The 20,671-nt window shown below is 56.2% G+C and overlaps 1 protein-coding gene across 1 annotated transcript in view; it reads right to left on the bottom strand.

Annotated features, from left to right (window-relative positions):
- SPEG (striated muscle enriched protein kinase) overlaps nucleotides 1-18,675 on the bottom strand; it is a 55,775-nt gene extending 37,100 nt beyond the window's left edge. The window contains 6 exon segments of the mRNA XM_036254054.1: nucleotides 2,098-2,280; nucleotides 2,574-2,717; nucleotides 4,529-5,832; nucleotides 8,597-8,933; nucleotides 9,017-9,106; nucleotides 18,211-18,675. Of these exon segments, the coding sequence (XP_036109947.1) occupies nucleotides 2,098-2,280; nucleotides 2,574-2,717; nucleotides 4,529-5,832; nucleotides 8,597-8,933; nucleotides 9,017-9,106; nucleotides 18,211-18,589 (2,437 nt within the window). The 5' untranslated portion in view covers nucleotides 18,590-18,675.
- Between the last annotated feature and the right edge of the window lie 1,996 nt (nucleotides 18,676-20,671).

The raw sequence follows: 20,671 nt of genomic DNA, 5'->3' as shown, positions 1-20,671 counted from the left end.
CAACTCACTCCTACCCCACCCGCAGCCCCACTGCCTAACGCCCTTCCTTAGCCCCACCCCCTCACTCCCTATAAACTCCAGGCCTGGGACCCCAAGCTTTGCCAAATGTCTGTGCCACCTACTGGTTCCACCCACTCTTGCTGCTCTCCCAGTCTCCTGGCCTCTGTCCAGCTGCTCGGACCAAACAGAGCCTTGTAGGGTAAGAAAGTCTGCTTCCTCCACAAGAGCTGAGTGTGGACACACGCGCCTGCCCCCCAAGCCTGGCGTCCTGGAGCCATTCTGACTTTCTGGAGCTGTTCTCTGGGTACAAATCCTGGCTTCCCAGGGTGGAGGAGACACAGAGATGCTATGACAGGCTGGGAAATATGGGGGGCTGGGGGCTGGGGGCTGCGGGCCTGGCAAGGGCAGGGAGAAGACCCCAAGGCATAAACAGTACGAGGGGAGGAAAGACGAGGCAAGAGCTTCCCGAAGCCTCCAGGAAACCTGAGCTCTTGTGCACAACAGCACCATTTAATAATGCTAACAACCAACATTTGTCTATAGCTTTACAGTTCATAAAGCTCGTTCACACATTTGCTTTCTTTCCTGCGAATCGTATAATTATCTCTGGTTTACAAATGAGGGAACTCGAATGCAGGGATGTTCAGCAAGCAAAGACAAGACAAGTGCAGACAGCTGCCTTGCCCCAAGCCTCCTTCCCAACCATAAAAGGCTCCCAAATGGCCCCGAGCCAGTATTGGGGCACCCCCCCACACACACTCCTTGCCAAATGTTAGTCCAAGCCAGGTATTGACCGGAGTCCTGGAGCCAGGCCTGGGCCTCCTAACAGGAGCTGGGAGGTGAATCAGAAGCAAATCCCAGAGCTGATGGAAGGAGGGAAGCAACAGTGGAGGGACAGTTATGATTCACTGAGGTGGGAGGGGCGAGGCCAGGGGAAGGAGAGAGCTCCAGGGAGGGGTCTATAAACGAAGACCTGCTGTTCTGCAAAGCCAGCCAGGTACAACCAAAAGGATCTAAAGCAGGACTTGGACTCAGGGCAGACACCACCAAGAACTCCCTAATCATGAAAGTGCCGAGGCCCTGAGACCACAGCAAGACAGGCTCTGTTATCTTGTCACCTACAGGGCTGAGTGAAAGAAAGGGACAGAACAGCATGTGCTCTTCCCCATGCTGGCACGCTGGGCCCCTCCCACTGTGGTCTAAATTCCAGCCTCTTTCAGGGCCCTGATGTCTCTCAATCCAGCACCCCCAACACCGACCGACGGCTCAGCTGCCCTAGGTACAGTATTCATCTCCCTGCACTTTCCTCCAGTCTACGTCCTCTACTGGTAATCTCCTGAGTGCTGAGTCTGCATCTTTTCCTCCTGGAATGCCCCTTTCCCAGCCTCATTTCCTCCCACCCCCACTGTCCAGGGTCAGCATACCGGCAGGCCCAGTGACCTGAACAAGTTGAACTGGCCAAGTACATGGACACTAGTCCAGCCCTACCCTGAACCTGAACGAAACTGGGCTTAAACCCAAAGGAAGTAGTCTGACACCAAGTGAGGACTGTCATAAAAATAGAAAACAAGGCAGCCTCAGCCACTGCCACCTCCCAAAAGGTGGTCTCAGCTACACCCTCGTTAGAGTTTTGGGTTCAACAGAAGGAGCAAGGGAGGGAGAGAGGCACTTAAAAGCATTTATCTCTTTTAAGGGTGTAGGGGGGCTGTTCTAGAGAGGAAATAACCTCAGAAGGTTCCTGATGGCTTTTAAGCCGTTGAGCCAAGAGATTCTTTTTCTTTGAGACGCAAAGATAATTTGCTTTCCCCACAGGACCCTGTTCAGGGAAATGCCACGAAAGAATGGCCTTTAGAGGATGTCTAAAGACAAATTTCAGTGACTTCATGAAATGGGAGCTTGGTGTGTGCCTTGGGAATTTGGCCTGTGCCCTGAGACCAAGGCCATTTAAAATGCTTCCACCAGATCAGGGGACACAAGAGAAGAGCCTGTGCACACTGGTTGAAAGTGGAGCTCCAGGCTGGGAGTGGGAAGGGAACCTGGGCCCACGGGAAGGGTCACTGCTCACCCACCCAGCCCTGGGGCCCACAGGCTGCCTACCAGGTCTCATGGCCAGCGTGGCAGCACAGCTAGCCTGGCCCAGCTCGTTGGTAGCGGTAGCCATGTAGTTCCCAGCATCAGCCGCCCGGGCCTCCCGGAGCAGCAGGGTGTGCCGCTCGCCCTCAGCCCGGATGAGAAGGTGGCCATCACTGCGCAGCGCGGACCCATCCTTCTGCCAGGACACTGTGGGGAAGCAGCAGGGGGACCGAGTCACTATGGTCCACAGGGGCCCACTGAGACGAATCTCCCCCCACCCCACACCCCTCACACAGAACTCAAACCACTCCTCTCCCCACCCTAGGGAATTGGAGGACCCCCCCCCCCCAGAAGCCCAGGCCTGCCCTCCCCTCTCAAAAGATTCTGGTGAAGCTCTAACACACACACAGGAGTCAGACCAGCCCCATGGAGCCGATGATCTCCCCTTTCCCCACCCCTCCCTGTCTCAACCTTAGCCAGGCCCCAACTCTGTAGCTCACCTTGGGGAGGGGGGTTGGCAGTGATGATACATTTGAGCAGCACATCTGCCCCTGGGGCCACCACCGCATCCCTCAGGGGGATCTCAAACATGGGGGCCTCCAGGGGCTCCTCTCCAGCAGACACATAAGAGTCGTCCGAAGACTCTGCCAGAGACACAGGTGACAGGGTAAAGGGATATGGTCCCTAAGGAGATGACTCCGGGGGAGAGGATGTGATGGTAGCCCCCCATCTTGGAAATCCAAACTCAGAGAGAGGGGCTTCTAGGATGTAGGGGTTGGGGAGCAAAAAATCTCTCTCCTGAATGTCCTGACAGAAGGAAGGTTCTCAAGTAGGACAGGGCAACCAGGACTCTACATTAGTTTGGCTGCTCTTCAGCCCCGCCACAGAGTGTTGTTTCTGGAGTAAGAGGGGAACTGTGCTGTGTCTGTACACAAATCAGTGGGCAGGGATGGTAGATCAGACCCTATGCCAGGCACACTGAGGAGCACAAGATATTACAAGCTTCCATACAGACTGAATAGCACCTGAGACATAAACAATAATAATGGTGCCACAGGGCAACCCATGGTGTACTGTCATATTAGTGATGCTGCCAGATTCATGAGAGGGAGTGGCAGGTGGTTCTATAGCCATCTGAGAGGTCTCATGAAAACAGCTTTGATTTTGTCCATTCATCAAACAGAAACACTGCACTGACTGCATGCTAAGTTCTGTTTGGCACCAGGGAGATAACAAGAAGTTAAGATGTGGTCCCTGCTTATAGGATGCTTGTACACACAAAAAGATCTCAGTATTTTCTAACTCTGACGTTTGATAGCTAGATAAGGCACAGTGCCAAAAGAGCAGTGAGAATCCCAATTGTGCTGTCTTCCAGCTACATAAACTTGGGCAATTAGATGACCTCTCTGTGCCTCAGTTTTGTTATCTGTAAGATGGAGCTGATAAATAATACCCAGTATCTTGCAAAGCTGGCATACAGACTAAGTTAAAATAACACCCTCTAAGTGCCCAGTTAACAATGCCCGGGACATGGCTGTGCATGTGCAACAACAATGACTAGTAGAACGCTGGACAGGGCCTAATCATCTCTAGAAATTTTGAGGCATTAAGACTTAAGTGAAAAATAAAGTGATTCTGCTGAAGAAAAATACAGGGTGTCAAGTGCAATGAAAAAGACATGCACAGGGTCTCCTAGGAGCGGCGAGTAGGAGCCTCTGGCCTGGGGAGGAGGCAGGAGGTGGGAGCCAGTGAAGGATGGCTTCTTGTGCCTCAACCCAGGAGTAGGTCCCAAGTTGATGCTCAGGATGAAGAGAGTTAAGGGGAGGGACAGTCTGGCTATTGGCCATCACCCACAGGAAGACTGGGAGACCACACACAGGCTGTCATGTGACCACAGTCAGCTCGGGGATGCAGGGACTCAAGGATAGGAGCGAGGAGGCTAGAAGGAGAGACTGAGTCAGATTTTAGTGGCTACAGATGGGTCAGGGGATGGTGTCAGGATGGGGAGGACGGAGATGAGAGTTGGCTGGTCCAAAGCTTGCCTGTAACAGGGAACTAACAAATGATTTCTTGAGACAGGCTTCCATCTCTTCCCCCACAGAAGGGTGGTGTGTGGAGGAGCTCCTTAGATTCCCACCAGTGCCTTCCATCACAGTTAGGTCCTTGACGGAACAGACTAGCATGCCACTGAACCCAGGGGGGTCTATGGCAGGCACCTGGGAACCGGGTTTTTGCTCACACCTGGGTTCCACCCCGCCTCCATAAAAACACACACTCTGCCTCACCAGCAGGCAGGTTTTAGCACATCAACCTTCACAACCCTTCACTCACACATGAGCTTGGTCCATGCCTTCCCTGGGAACTCAGACCCTCGAAACTGCCTAGCAACCTCCCTCTTCCTAAATGCGCTCCCCCCCAGGTCCCAGCACCTTCTGGGTGCTTCCCGAGGCCTTACCGAGCTCAGGCGAGGTGGGCCGGGCCCTACGACCTCTGCCCTGGCTACGGGTCCCTCGGCGGTCCCAGGCCCCCCAGGGACCATCCTCCTCCGGCCCTCTGCGCAGCCTCTTCTCGGCCTCAGGCCCCGCCCTGTTCTTCTCCAAGGTCTGGGGCACAGCAGCGCCCTCCGGGCTCGGCGTGGCCCAAGGCAGGAAGCGCACGGCTTGTGCCGGGGGCTCCCGCTTCCGACCCGGAGGGGCTTTTGTCCTGGCCTCGGGGGGATCGGCTGGGGCGGGAGTCGGCACAGGGCTCCGGCTCTCCTGGATGGTTCTGCCCCGGGTCAGCGGGAACTGGTCCCGGCGCCTAACCTCCTGCTGCGGGCCTTCCCCCAGCTCTGTCCTGCCTGCCGTCCCGCGGCTCCGGGGCCTCCCCGGCTCATCCCCAGGCCTCCCCGCGACGCTTGGAAGGGGCGGCTGGGCGGCGACGGGGCTCACGGCCCGCGAGGTCTTGGGGGTGGAGGGTTGAGAGAAGAGCGGGGGCTCCCCGGGCTCTCGAGGGGACGGGGCGCGCTGCAGCGTGGCGCGCAGTGACTCGTGCGAGCGCACCAGCTCCTCCCGTGACGTGGAGCGGCGGATGCGGCCCAGCTCCTGGGCGAAGCGCAGCTCGAGGTCGGAGGCCGGGCTGCGCTGCCTCGTGCGCTCGTCCAGCGAGGCAGCCTTCTGCTGGAACAGGCGGCGTCGCTCGGCCACGCTGCCTGCGGTCGCCCGCAGCTCCTCCTGAGAGGCCCCGGGCGAGCCCCACGCGGCGCCACCCTGCGACTTGGGCTGCTCCAGGGAGCGGGCCTTGCGCAGGGGCACCCAGGGCCGGAGGGGCGCCGGTGGCGAGTCGCTGCGCTCCAGGCTGCGCCGTCGCTCCTCAAAGAACTGCAGCTTGTCCAGGATGCGGGAGCTGGCGCGCACCAGCCGCGGCGAGCGACCCAGCGCCGACTGGCGGCCCGAGGCCTCGCTCAGCGGTGTCTGAGGCCGGGACTCGGCCGTGCCTGCTAGTGAGGGCCCCGACGACCTGGCCTTCTTTCCTCGCTTCTCGTCGGCGGCGGTGTCTTCGGGCAGCACTGGCTCCTGAGTGCGCCGGTGGGGCGGCGTGGGGGTGGCGGGGGGCTGGGCGCTGGGTCCCGGCGGGGGCCGCTTACCCACCCGAGGGGACGGTGGGGGCAGCAGCGCGGATTTGGAGGGAGGAGGTAGGGCCGGGCGACGTGGGGCTTCGCTGGCCGGCTGAGGCTGAAGGTCGGGCTCCTCCCTGTGCAATCCGCTCTGAGGGACACTGCTGTGGAACCGAGACGAAGAGGGGTAGAAGATTCAGGGGGCCTCCCCTCCTAGACCCTCAGCTTGTGACAGGAGTTGGTAGTGACATGCTGGGAAGGCTTGAGGGTGACATGGGCCAGACCTCCGCCCCCTCCCCCCAAAGAGGAAGGCACAGCCAGAGCAGGTGCTGTGCTGGGGAGAGGCGGCGGCCCTGGCACACCGGAAGATTGGGCTAGTGACTGGGTCCAGGTACAGACTCAGCCCCAGGGGCTCTGACCAGCCCCCTCCCCCCAGCCCCAGAAGCTGGGAAACAGCAGAAACAAAACTGAGGGGTGAGAGACAAAAGAATGAGGCTTAAGACCCAAAAGATGAAGTGGTAAGGGAAGGCAAAAGGGTTGGATGGGGAGGGGCCCTCTCAGGAATGCAGCCTCCCACTCATCCCTGCCCCCAACTTGTCCCCACAGTCCTGCCTGTCCTCAGCAGGACATACTCCCTTCACAGCGGCCCCAGAAGAACAGGCACAAGCCTTTTGAGCCTTCCTTCCAGGAGCAATGCTCCATCCCTGGGGTAACCGAACACTATCTCAGACCTGAGTCCAGTACAGAAAGGACACAGCAGGTGTCCCTAGGGTAGGAGACTAGGATACCCAGATTCCCATTCCATTTAATCAATCTGCCCCCAGTACAGGCCTTTGAATTTGTCCTGCCCCTGGGAAAGTTACCTGAGTCCTTGGAACTCCCTGGAGAAGCACAGAAGCTCCCCAAAGGGGTATGCTCAGAAATAACTCAGCTCAGAAATAACTACTGCGTGGGCCTGAATTGGGAGTGCAGGAGAAGAGGAGACGGGAAGGAGCTGGTCAGCCCAGAGTACCCCTCTCACCTACAGAGCTTTGAGGTCCAAGAGGTGGGCCTCAGTTTCCCCCATCTGGACCCTTGGGGAGCATATCAAACATAAGATTAGCAAGAAAAGGAATCTGAGATGTTAGCACCATACCTGACACATTAGAGAAAGCTTAATAAAAAGTTATGAAACGGCTTGTTGAGTACTTATTGTGTGCCAGGCATGTACAAAATGCTTTAAATGCACTGAGTCATTTAATCCTCACAACAATCCTTTCAGATAGGAACTGTTATCAGGTCCATTTATAGAGGAAGAAACTGAGGCTTAAAGAGGTAACAGTGCCTTAGCAAGGCGAGACAGCTAGGAAATGGTGCTAGGATTGAAACCCAAGGAAGTCTGACTCCCGAGCTCTTGTTCTTTCCAGAATGTCTGGGATTCTGGGGGCACAGAAGGGAGGAGAAATAGGGTATGCACCATGAGCAGAAGTTCCTGGGGTGCCTGAGCATAAGGATGTTTTAGACTGCCTGGGTTGGCCACCTCCACTGCAGACCCCACCTCTGAAAGGTGTGGGGGGCATGGGGATGGCCACCCATAGTACCCTGAGGGAGTGGAATCTCAACCAGCCACCTGCAGGGAGGCAGAATCTACTCTGGGGGAGGGACAGCAGAGTCTCTGAGGAGTGGCCCATGGGAACTAGGTGAGGCATGGAGAGAAACTGGGACAGCAGAGGAAGCCTCTTGCCGGCAGTTTCTAGCTCCAGGCCAGCCTCCATACCACAGACATCACTAAGGAAATGGGTTCCTCTGAAGTTGCCATAGCAACTCCAGGCTCTGGCTGAGGCTTGGCAAAGACAGGCAGAGAAGGAAAAGGCAAGTCCAGGGCACAGGAGCACCAGGTTAATGCCAACCAGATAAAGCAAGGGAGCCTCCCTACCCCTGCCCAGACCTCTCCCCTGCCCATCATTAGCCACTCCAACCACCTTCCCCACAACAGGCCCCTTCCTTCTCTTCCATGATGGTACCTCCCCCGACACACACACCCATCACAAAGCAGACCCCCTGTCATCTCCCCAAATGCCCCCCAATACCTCTTTCATCAGCCACTTCCCTCTTCTATCATAGTACTCCCTCCTGTATCTGCCAATCCCCAAATCTCCAAAAATGGCTCCAGTGCCTCACTCCAACACCTCCTCCACTCCTCAGGACAACAACCCCTACCAGGACAACCTTCAACCCCACCCTCGGTCTTTCCCACAAGATCATCACAGGCACCCCCATCCAGCATTCCAACCCCTCTGCCTCTACCCCAGCCCCCTGTCTCATCCCTCTCTGCCCTGGTCCCCTACTCCCCCACACCCCACATCCTCCTGCTTTCCCAGGCCCCTGGCCCCATCTGCCCCGTGACCACCTCGCTCTCTTCTCTCTCCTGGATGTGCTCTTGCTCTCTTGCTCTCTCCTGCTCTCCCGGGAGCTGCCGTGGTTCTGTTCCTCCCAGAAAAAGGCCCACAGGGAACAGGAATGTGCAGAGAGATGAAAAGGCAGCAGCTGCTGAGACAGCAGGCACGGAGGGGGCCCCAAGGGGGGGGGAATCCTGGGGACAACTGGAGCCTGAATGGGTGAGGCAGGAGAGGGCCCCTGGGAAAGTGGAGATATTAGAGGAGACAAGGAAGGGACAGAGGGGTTCAGAGACCATGGAGATGGCATGTTGAGCCAGAACAGTAGGTGTGGGAGGCTGTGGGTGGTGATGGCACAGGAGATGGATGGAGCAGTGTGGGAAGAAAGAGTGAATAGCTGGGGCCAGGAGTGGAAGCGACTGGGGGTGGAGAAGGGCACAGAGGGGCGGATGGTGCCGGGGAGATGGGGGTGGAGGCTGATGGAGCGGTGAGGGGCAGTGCAGGACAGCATGGTGAGGTGCAACAGTGCAGGCCCGTGTGAAGCATTACTTACACGTGGATCGAGAGCGCCCGTCCTCTGTACAGACTGAATGCGCTGCCATACAGGTCACTGGCCACCGAAAGGCTATCCTCTGACCCCCAGCTTGCGCCCACCAGATTAGCTCGAGATGCCCGTACCAGCGGCTCCACCCCCAGGTGCCGTGGCCCGGCCCCGGCTGCCTGTGCTTGCCTTGGGCTGCCCGGGGGGCGGCGGGTGCCACCCCTGCTGCCCACTTCCTGTTCCAGGACCGTCTGCCCGCTGCCCCACCAGCTCACTTGCTCCTCTGAGGTGCCTGTCACGGAGGTCGGGGGGGTGTCCAGGGAGGTGCCCACCAGGGTGTCGGAGCCCCCTAGAGAAATGAGCATGGTGAAGCCCAGGTGCCTCTCCTGGTAGGCCCACCCGCCTGCTCTTTGAGCACCCCAGAGATCTCACCTGTGGGGGTGCTGAAGGTCCTATCATCCCGAAGCTCCAGGCGCTGGGTCCCTTGCACATCACTGATGTCATCCTCGCCTGTCTCCAAGTCTGGAGAAACAGAGGTCTGTGTGGGCAGGGCCCTCCTCCCTCTCACTCCAACTCTTCCCCATGTCACCTCCTGCCTCCCCCACCACAAGCTCCATCTTACCACTGTAGGACTTCTGGTACCTGTCCTCACCTGTTTGCACCCCAAATACCCCTGCCTATCCCGGGCTGCTCAAGGTAACCCCTCCCATGCCAGCCGCCTGGCTCCATCTCTGGGCCCTGGCTCCTCACCCTTGCCTCCCTGGTAACGCCTTCAACTACCTACCATCCGCATCCCAACCAGTTAATGAATTACCAGGGCCTCAGCTCCGGTCCCTCCTCTCCTGTCAATGGTAGCTTAAGTTCCTGGGCAGCCCTCAAAATAACAAGGTCCTGGGTTCCAAGGCTCTAAATTCTGGGTTCCGGTACCCCAGAAATAAAGGGGAGTCACCTCAGAGTCGTATTGTCAGGGCACTCGACCAACCGCAGGACCAGCCTGTCCTCCACCCCAAGCCAGCCGGAACACATCAGGGTGCAGCTGAGGCAGGGTGAGGAGAGGCCGGGTTGGGCAGGGAAGAGGGGGGAGTGGAGGGCTAGAGCAGGAGCCAGTTTCCTACCGTAACTGTGCTTTCTGCAGGAGCGGAAAACTTCGCTTCCATAGGAGCAGCAGAAGAGAGACATGGACAGACTGTTATCAGAATGTTTGTGGGGTAGGGCACGGTGGGCAGGCAGCACAGAGGGCACAAGGGTACCCAGTGCCCAGAGATGCCCTGTGGGGATGGGAAAGGGAGGGGAGACACCTGGGATGGGCAAAGCATCTCTAGCTCTTGACTACCTGCAAGCTCCCAGTGTGCCCAGGGCTGGGAAGCTGCGTGCTATGGCTAGTAATTCCAACCACCCCAGTTACCCTGTACCCTTGGCACTTTTACTGGTGTACTCACTGGTCACACACACACACACACACACACACACACCGCCTGCTTGTGCTCAGCCCAGCCACCCCTCATTAGGGGTTAGGCTCACCTGCTGTTACAATATTTATATTGTGCTTTGACCCCTCCCTGCAAACCACTGCCTCATCTGTTCTGCATCATGACGTTACAAGAACCCTCTTCCCCATCCCTCTCTTCTACTGCTGAATGGCCCTCAAAAATGCCCAGTTAGGCTAGGAGAAAAGTTTCCTGGATATACTTTTAACTTTCCCAGACTATCAGGTTCTGAGCCTCAGTTTCTCTATGTGTGCCATGACAAGCAGAAGCCATGTACCAGTGGCCAAAGCATGGCAATGAGCTCATCCTCACTTGGTCCCATGGATGGAAAACAGTGAACCCAGGGTGGGGTGTGCATGACTTCCCAACCCCCCTTTGCTAGGGCCTCTCTCAGCAGCAGGGCACAGGGAGCCTTCTTGGGTGGGTGGGGCAGCATGGGCACATGTGTGTGTGTGTAGGGGGGGGGGTCCACATCTCATGAGCTGTCTTCCAGGCCTGGGTGCCTCATGTAGGAACATGGACCAAGAGGAGGAGTGGGCATGGGTTAGAGCAGGAAGCCCACAGTCCACACACCATGGGTGAGGCGGCTAAAGGCCCGGCGGGAGTGGCCGGTTTTCTGAAAGAGAAAAGCCAGAATGAGTTGTTGAGGGGAAGGCTCGCTTCTGACATTCTTATACCTCCTGTCCAAACATTCAGGGGCCAGTGGGCAGGGGGTGGAGGGGGCTGGACAGAGACTCAAGGTGGCCAGCTTCCGCCATAGGGAATGTCTCCACTCTTCCTGGCCTGCCAGCCCTCCCTGCTGGAGCTCAGCTTGGCTCTGGGGAGGAGTGGGAGAGGAAGAAGAGAGGGCAGCAAGGCTGTGGGTCAAAGCCCATAATGGACAGACTCACAGGACGGGACCTGAGCGACACTGCCAGAGATAGAGGCTCGGAGACAGGACAAGGGCTGACTGACGTGAAGGAAGAGATGGGGGTGGGGGAGTTAGTGTTTGCTTGGATGAGTAGGAGATGAAGGGGTAGGGACACAGATTCCTGCGGGGAGGAAGACAGATCCCTGAGATAGGTGTCATGAGGGCGGGGAGGGTGATGGGGGGCAGAGAGCAAGGTCCCCCAAAGGTCTGGGCCTCACGAATGCAGGAAAGAGGCCCGGGTACGCGAGGACAGGGCAGGGCTTGGGCAACTGATTGAGCGCAGCGCGGATCCCCGTGCCTGGCTTTCAGGAGCTCCGGAAGATGGAAGGCTCCAGAGCGGGGACCGGGAAAGCCGAGCAGGGCCCGGGGCCCAGGTTGGCTAGAGGCTAGAGGAGAGAAGGTGGCCAGGAAGCCAGTGGGCGCTCTACGCCAAAGGAGGCGCGGAGATCTCCCCGGGTGGTCGCGGGGACTGCAGGCGATGGGGCGGGGGAGGAGGGGAGCTCCGCGCGGGGAGGGGCGGGGGGCTACGCGCTCTTACAGCAGATCCCGGAGTCCCCGGGAGCGCCCGGCCCGCGGCCTCAGCGGCCAGGGTGGGACAGGCACGACTCCAGCGCCCCCTCCCCCGGCCGGGCCGCGGTGACCCGCCCTCCCTCCGGGGCGCCCAGCCCTTCCTACCCCCTCCCGGCGCCGCCCGCCCCCGGAGCCCTCACCTGGAAACGCTTCTTCACCCACAGCTTCTTCATGGCGGGGGAGGGGGCCGGGCGGGCGGCCGGGCGAGGAGGGGACGGGCGGGGGCGAGGCGGAGTCGGAGTCGGAGGCGGGGCCGGGGGCGAGCGGGGGAGCGGACCGGAGCCAGCGCTAGTGGCGGAAGCAGCCTGGGGGCGCGGGAGCCCTAGCCCGGGGAAGGCGGCGGCGGCCGCGCCCAGAGCCCGCCCCTCCCCCGCCAGCCGGCACCCCACCTGGCGCCCCTTCCCTGGCCTGCTCCTCTGCGTCCCCTGGGACGGCAGTCACCTGCCTCCCCGCACCCCCACCCTGCATCTGCCTCCTGGGCCCTGGACACATGGGGGAACTGAGGCACAGAAAGCGGTGCAGTGGCCCCCATGACAGATTGGGCCACTCTCTCATTGGCAGCCCTACGCGACCTCCACGCCACCCCCTTCCGCCTCCCGCGGGACCGCTCTGGAAGGTCAGCGCATCTCGACTTGCTCACTCTACAAACATGCGCACACGGACCCTGTGCCAGACGGTACCCAACTCGCAGTGGCCGTAGCGCGCCGCAGTCCACAGTGCCGGGTGGGGGCGCCTAGGTCGTCCACAGGGCGCGGACTACATGCTGATATGACCCAGACTATAAAAACCCCCAAGCTCCTCAGGAAAGCCAGAGAGGGCTCCTGAGTTTCTTGACGGTAGGCACTCTATCCCTGCACCCTGGCTCACGGACACACATACACACAAGCTGAAGTGCCAAGAGGTTCTCCTGTTATTCACAAATAAGACCCACCTTCTCACTCACCAAACTTTCTTTGTTCTCCCATTTAGCATCATGGACACTTTGCCTGCACAAAATTCTACTTCCCACCCAATTACTGTAACTTTCTTAAGTGCCAGGCACTTTATAAAAGCTACCTAATTTATGACAACATTGTGAGCTTGAAACATTTATGTGCATTAACTGGCTCTATTTAACCTACAAGGGTAAGATTCAGTAAAGTCCTATCACAGCCAAAGCCACACAGGTTGTCTCCAGGTGTCCCCCAGATCCAAACTTCCATCCCAGGATACACAAGTAGTGCCAATCCTGGTTTCTGAGCTGTAACTACAGAGTCATTATCATCAACACGTATTGCATGCTTGATATGCACCAAGCATCATGTTAAGCACTTGATATGAATAAACTCATTTAATCCTCACAACAAGAGGGAGACTGAGGCACAGAGAGGTTACTTTCCTAAAGCCACACAGCCAATAACTGGTAGAGCCAGGATTCTAACCCAGGCACTGATTGAGATAATGACCACAGTACATAAAGCCTCACATGCTGATTGGTCAGTAGGCTCTCGAAGTTTGCATAGGTCCAAATAAATACAAAGCCAACTGATGAGTTTGTTTAGCCTGCACAGTACATATTTGAGGATAAGCAAACATGCTCAAGTCCAGCGGCTGCCAACAGAACCTTGCTCATTATCAGTTTGTACTTGGCTCCTTAAGTTGAGTTTGTGGTCCGTTTATTTTTTAGTTTAAAGTCGTGTCTTGTGCATTCTGGGTACGTGTAGGTAGTCCTGTTTTCCATAACCCTGGAGGCAAATGTTGCACATACAGACACATGCATGAGGACGTGTGCTGAGAGAGTACACATGTGTGTCCATATCAGTTCCAGCCAGAGGACCCTGAATGCTCACAGGCACATTGCCTGCCCACCCCCAAACACACCCACTCACAGATGGGGGAGCTGAGTGAGGAGAGGGGGTAACTTGAGCCCCTGTTCTCCAGGAGAATCCGAGGGGCTGGCACATTCCATAGCAAAAATAACCAATGGGCAGCGGGCGTGAGTGACGGGACAGCTGGGCTGAGGAGAGGCCTGTGGGATTCTGTGTTCCTGTTCTGGGCCTGCTCTGCTCACCCCAGCAAGGCTGACCTGGGGCATGCTTGCAGGGGAAGCCCAACATTGCCCCGTTTTTTCTCCATGGCTGTACTGCTGTGTCCCCTGTCATTTCCCCAAACCCAGACTTCTAATTTCTGCACTGCCAGCATTTCCCCTTCCAGAGAAAACCCAGGTGGTCAATCCCTGCGTGATCTCCCTAGCAGACCCTCCTCTGAGCCCGTGTACCCACTCCCTCCTCTTTGCCTCCACTCGTTCATGCCTAGGTTCAGTTTCTCCTTTCTCTTCTTTTACTTATCCTAAGCTTGAAACCTTTTGAGCTCTGTATTTCTAACACACTATATAATTTTTACTTATTTGTTATGTTATTCAGTGTTGTCTACCTTCCCTCGCTGGTATGTAATCTCCAGGAGGACGAATTTTTATCTTTATTTTCTCCCCACACTCATGTATCTTAAGCACTGAAAACAGTGACGGACACTTGATGAACATGGGTGGGGGTGACAGAGCTGGGGTGAAGAGGACTACAGGTGGTGAGGATGGGGATAGTAAATCTTCCTGGAGCAGCTCATTCGTCCAGCCTTCCTCCCTTCTCTGTTCTGACCCAAACCTTCTCCAAGAAACAGCTGGAGGAGTAACCATCTCTCGTTCCACTCAGGATCCGCCTGGGAGAACCTGCTTTGCTTCAGGAAAGCTTCCGGCGGATTCCTGGGCCTCTTTGCCTTCTCTTTCTTTTCTCCCAGAGCTCCTCATGGCTCCCACTCCACCCTTCCTGCTCCCCTGCTTAGGACCTGGCATGAATGGAGGGCTTTTCATTCAGACCTTCCAAATTCCAGGGGAAAAAAACAACTGCAGAATATGTGTCAGTACAGGTTCTGGTGTATTCCCCACCTTTCCCTTGCCTAAACCACCCCTTTCTCCCTATCCCCAACCTCTCCTCTCCATGCTTTCAATCCCCCACCCCCTGGATGGTTTGCTCCCATCCTTCTAATTGACACCAGATTCCTCCAGACCCTGACTATGAGACCTCCAGCTAAACAGTGAGCATCGTCAGATCCTCCTTACCCACTACCCTTTAGTTCAGGCCTTCCCTTCCAGCCACATGCCCCAAGCTCTGGGGGTGGCACTTAACTCTGGTCACTTGATTTGCACAGGGCTCCTCAGCCCATGCAGGTGGAAGCCTGATGTTTTGTTTTGTTTTTAATCCTCACCCGAGGACATATTTTTTCCATTTTTTGTTCAGATAGAGTGGGAGGGAGGGAGGGGGAGAGAGAGAAACATCGATGTGAAAGGGACACATTGAGTGGCTGCCACCCGCATGACCAACCAGGGCCGTGGACAAACTGCAACCGAGGTACATGCCCTTAGCGGGAACTGAACCCGGGTCCCTCTGGACCGCAGGCCGATGCTCTAACCGCTAAGCCAAACCGGCCAGGGCGAGCCTGATGTTTTGAAAGAGAAGACTGCCTACCTATCTTGGAGACTGGGCAAGAAGATGACTTTGGGGATATTGACAGAAGCGTGGTTATGATGATAGATCCCTGCTTAGCCTTCCCACGCTTCTCTTTCTGAGGACAGGTAATGTGGACCTAAACCTGGAGACCTGGCTTTCATATCCGGCTTTGCCACCTCACTAGTCATGTGACCTTGGGTAAATTCCCTCTTCGAACACCAGTTTTCTTGTATGTATAATATCATAACAATAACCTGGGGCTGAGGCAGTTAAATAATGAAATGAGATCAGTATTTCTGCCATCTCCACTGTCCCCATTCTTTCCTCATTTCTATGTCCTAACTCCTACCCTACTGTTCTCCATCTTTCAAACTTTCCAGCCTGCAGCCCACTTGTCTTCTCAAGAGCCCAGCCTCCCCTCCCCAAGCCATGCCAACGTCCCTCCATTCTTGAGCTGACATCTCAGGTTTCAAGAGTGCCAGGAACCTCAGCATCAACCCCACCTTGCTAAGCCAGACAGCAGTCCCAGCCAGGAAACTGCCTCATTCCCTCTGCAGCCACGTCTGCCTGGGCTTCCTCGAGATCCCTGAAGCCCTCCCACTGTTGATCCCAATCAAGAAAGGTTTCCATGAGTAAGTCTGAGCAATGCTGAGCTGCTTGCCCAGCTGCCTCTGACCAGAACTTGTCATTGGGCAGAGACTGCTGAGGGCGGGCCGGCAACAGGAAGAGGAAGAAGCCAGACTTAGCCAGTCACTCCTCAATATCACTAAAGCAACACCCCCGGTCCCCAACTCATGTGGGACGGGTGTAGTAGTTAAGCACATGATTCCTTGCAGTGGAACAAACCAAAGCTTTTATCCCTGCTCTGCCACCTCCTATTTGTACAACAGGAAATGTCATTTAACCCCCCTGTGCCTCAGTTTCCCTGGGGCTGCTGTGGGACTTACTTGATATGTCAAAAGATGTGACAGCATACTGTCACACAGTAGCATGGTAGTTGTTTATACTATTATAACTTACTACTAAGAATTATTACCAATTAATAATGATCATAAGGTGGCTCTTGGGCTAAAGGTAGGAAAAAGTTCTCAGATGTGACTTGCTGCAGCCCAACCCTCTTCCTGTTTAACATGACTGTCAAAAGGCCCCAAGTCCAGTGCCACAGCCTCCAGGGTCCTTGCCTCTCCCACAGGCTGTTCCAGTAGAACAGCCTGGAGACCATCCCCCTGGCCTCCATCTGCGCATGCCAGCCAGGACTCACTCTGCTGGCCATGCCACCCAGATGACAGAGGGGCTGAGAAGGCAGCCCTGCCCGGGGGCTCTAGTACTCTATCACTCTGCCCACTTTGGGGGACCAGGGCAGGCTAGGAGGCTCTTATCTTCAGAAAGGCCAGGCCTGAGCTACTCCCCAGACAATGGACAGCTCCCCCTCATTTTCTCTCTCCCTCCTCTAGAACTCCTGGAGTAGTAAACACCTTCCAGAGTCAAAACCAGGAGGACCGGGTTCTTAATTTAGGGGTGGCCATACCTAGCTGTATGTCTTTGGGCAGATCACCACCACCCCCATTCCGGAACACAGTGTCCTCACCTGTGAAGGAGGCATCTGGAACTTTAGTTCTCTGTTGTCCTTTCCGACTCTAAGCAAACCTTCTGACCACTAAGCTCCTCAGCACTTCCCTTCTCCTCCCTAATATCTCGCCCCTGAGCTCTATCTATGTGCCTTTCAATTTATGTTTTGTTTTCAGTCCCCACTAGGGGACCAGAGCTAAGATCCCCGAGGAGTCCTTTCGCAGCCCAGAACTCTGGCAGGATGGGCCCATCTCTAACTCCAGGCTGGGAAAGCTTGTGCCTAGCCAAGTACAAGGCCAACCAAGAAAAGCCAGCTTTGGCGCTCTCTGCTGCAGGCTTGGCCTCAGGAGCTCCAAGGAACCAGTCATTGAAGACTGTAGGAGGGTGGTCAGGGACGGACTTGGGAGAGAGAAGATGCTGAGAGAGGGAGAGTGAACCCCTGCTCCATCTCTTGCCATAGCTGTACCTTAGTTCCTTCTTTCCCCCAGTTTCTGAGGTGCTTCATCCCTATGTCTCCTCCTCAGCCCCCAAGGATGAACCCCTACATGACACCACCCAGCCGGAGTGAGAATTCCCTCTTGAAAATGCCCAGGACACACTCAGTGACCCCCAAGCTCATCTCCCCTACCTGCTGCCTGTTTCCTCAGAATTCTGTTTCTCAAGGCTCAGTCAGCCCTTCGGCCGGGAGAAGGTCAAAGAGAAAGCCCAAACATGGACCCAAGGAGAGTGGGCCCTGGCCAGGCACCCCCACCACCCCCAACAGGAGTCTGACCACCAAGCCCAGCCTCAGACCGCTCTCCTCCTACTTGGGACCATCATCTGTCCTTTCACACGAGATGGGTAGGGCCCAGGCACCCGCCTCGATATCCCCTTTCTATGTTCTCCGAGGCTCAGCTGGACATATGGGTCCCATCGGCTTTCCACACAACTCGGCAAACCTCTGTCCCCGATCTGCTTGTACCACCACACCCCTCTACAGCCCACACGTACACACAAGCACATGCACACGCTGGCATGTGGATTCTCAGGCACCCACCTCCGTACTTGCCTGAGAGCCCCCAGCCCTAGCTCTACCTCCTGAGGCCCTGAATCCCATTTATTCATACTTGTCCACTCACTGGCCTCTTCCAACCAGCCTGATGCTGACCGTGCCAACGTGCTCCAGCAACAGACTGCAAGGAGCCCTGACCCATCCCCTCAGTGTTGCAGTGGGACCAGGGGGGCTGACTCTCTCCTTTACACATGCACACACCTATCAGGGGCTGATCAGGAGTCTCAAGTCTAAGTTACTGGAGCTGATGAAAATGATTTTCCACAGGTGGCCTCTTGCCTCAGGGAAACTAGGAGGGTGTCCACGGTGGAATCCCCAGAGATGCTTGAATGGGGCTCAGGCTTTGCTTATCCACTGCTGACCCTTGACCTCTGAGCTTCCTGTGGGGAGCTTCTCCACCTTGACACCCCTTTCCCTGCACTTTCTCTTGGTGGACCCTTCTGGGTCAATGCAGCTGAGAAGCCAAAGCACCTGGGGGAAAGTCTGGGTGAATCCATGTGTCTCGGGCAGTCCTTCTCTACCTCTGATCACCCACCCAGCCCCCACCTCCCCATTACCTCCAACCTCCAGCACTGTGACTAGGGCCTCACAGCAGGCCTGGCCCCGCTCGTTCTGGGCCTTGCAGCTGTACTTGCCGGCGTCCTGCGCCCCGCAGTTCCGCAGCCACAGGCAGCTGGGCTCGGGGGCAGGCGGAGGCAGGAGCTGCCCATCTCGGAACCAGCTGAGGCTGGGCTGGGGCGTCCCGCTCACCACCACCCGCAGCCGCACGTCGCAGCCCACAAACACTGCCGCGTCCTTTAGGGGCCGAAGGAAGACTGGCGCCCCGGCCACGGTCCCTCCGCCGGCCCCCACCTTGGCCCTCTTCGGGGGCACCCCGGGGCTGGGGGGTGCCCTTGTGCCCGCCTCCTCGCCTCGCATGCCCCGGGATTTCTGCATGGCCTCTGCGAGCTGGGCTGGGGGACGCTGGATCTGCTGGCCACGGAGACACCCGGGGATGGTGCCCTGGAAGATGAGTCCTGGGGGGCCGGCGCCCTGTGTTTCTGCTGCCCGCCCGCCTTCAGCCTGTGCTACCCAGAAGGTCACCGGGGCGGCCTGCTGGCAATTGCTCCTCGGGGGCTATTTTTAGGCCCCCCGGCTCCAGTTTCGAGGGAGCTGTGGAGGGAGGGGGCAGCAGAGGAGGACACTTGGACTTCACTCTGCTCCTTCCCCCCCTCCAGAAACCCCCATTCCCCCTCCACGCTTAACGGATTCCCAGCCCCCTCCCCCATGGTGTGTCTGCACCCAAGCCCACTCCGGAGGAGTCAGGTTACCCTTGGGCTCAATCCCTTTTCCCTTCCTCCCTCCTCTCAGGCCCCTGATTCCCAGACCCACTAAGCTGGGGAGAGGGACAAGAGGTCTTGGGTGGGATGTCTGAGAGGCAGATAGGAAGGAAGGCCCAGTGGAGGTGAGCAGACAGCCAGAGAAGGACCAGTGGCCTCCGGCTGCCTTCCTGACAGTGTGGTAAACAGTAAGACCAGGAGCAGGGAGTCAGGTGGATTCCGGCTCCCAGCTGGTCCTGCCTGTACTTGCTGGGTGACATCAAGCCTCTCTCAACCTCCAAGTCCTCATCTGTAAAAATAGGTAGTTGAATAGGATTGCAATAGGCAGAGAAGAGCGGGAAGGACATTCCAGGTAGAAGAAACCAGAAGAGCATGACTGAAATCAGAACATGATGAAAATAGGTGATGTGTTCTAGGAATCAGAGGAGTTTGGAGGGATTGAACCGCAGGGGGGAGGGGGGAGGGGAGATGGGAAATGGGGCCTGACCCAGGGAGATTTGCTTGCTAAAGTCTATTTCCCGGTGACAGTTGGGTGCCACTGCAGGTGTTAAGCGGCAGGATAACATGGTCAGAGCTGTTTTAGAAGGATGCCTCTGGCAACCGCAGTCTGGAGGGTGGACTGGAGATGGGAAAGTTGGAGGCCAGTTAGAGCAGTGGTTCTCAAAATAGGCGCCTGTAAAAAGTACAGATAACCAAGCCCACCACCAGAGATGCAGGTTCAGTAGGGGTGCTGGGAAGATCCAGGAGTCTGCACATTTAACAAGTGTCCCAGGTAACTGATGCATCTAAGGGCTGCACTTTGAGAAACATCAAAACAGGACATAACCACTTTTATTTTTTATTCACTGTTTTTTGTGTTGTTTTTTTTTTAATGCCAGCTGGCAAATTCTTTTTAAACGTTTTTTTATTGCTTTTTAAAGAGATAGGGAGAGGGAGAGAGCGAAACATTGTTAGGCTGACTCCTGCATGCCCCCTACCTGAGATCAAGCCCAAAATCCAGGCATGTGCCCCAATTGGGAATGGAACCTGCAACCTCTAAGTACATAGGACAATGCCTAACCAACTTAGCCACACCGGCCAGGATAGGACATAACTGCTTTTAAAAGTCCAAATGAGACTTTGTGCTGAAACAGTTCTGTATCTTGCCTGGGGTGGTGGTCACATTGGATTTACATGTGATAAAATTGCACAGAACTAAATGCATGCACACACGCACACATGCACACACACCCAAATGAGTGCATTATAAACCTGGTAAAATATGAAGAAGGTGGGTACACTATATCAATGGCAATTTCCTGGCTCTGGTATTGTATTATAGTTATGCAAGGTTACCATTGAGGAAAAACAGGTGAAGGATATACCAGATATCTCTGTATTATTTTCTATTGTAATCACACGTGAATTTACAATTATCTCAAAATAAAAAGGGTTGTTTTTAAGTCCAGGTGAGAGGCCTAGGTCTGACCTTGAGCCCTGAGGGATAAAGCCCGGGAAGGCAGGGAGGAGCCACGGGAGGAGCCCTGAGTCATTTGGAGATGGAGAAAAACATTCTTGTTTTTTTTGTTTTTTGTTTTATCCTCACCCGAGGACATTTTTGCATTTTTTGTTCGGATAGAGCGGGAGGGAGAGAGAGGAAGAGAGAGAGAGAGAGAGAGAAACATCGACGTGAAGGGACACATCGAGTGGCTGCCACCCG

This window comes from Molossus molossus, unplaced genomic scaffold, assembly GCF_014108415.1.
Source record: "Molossus molossus isolate mMolMol1 unplaced genomic scaffold, mMolMol1.p scaffold_m16_p_11, whole genome shotgun sequence".
In the NCBI taxonomy this organism is placed as follows: domain Eukaryota; kingdom Metazoa; phylum Chordata; class Mammalia; order Chiroptera; family Molossidae; genus Molossus; species Molossus molossus.
This window is presented reverse-complemented; position numbering and strand designations above follow the sequence as displayed.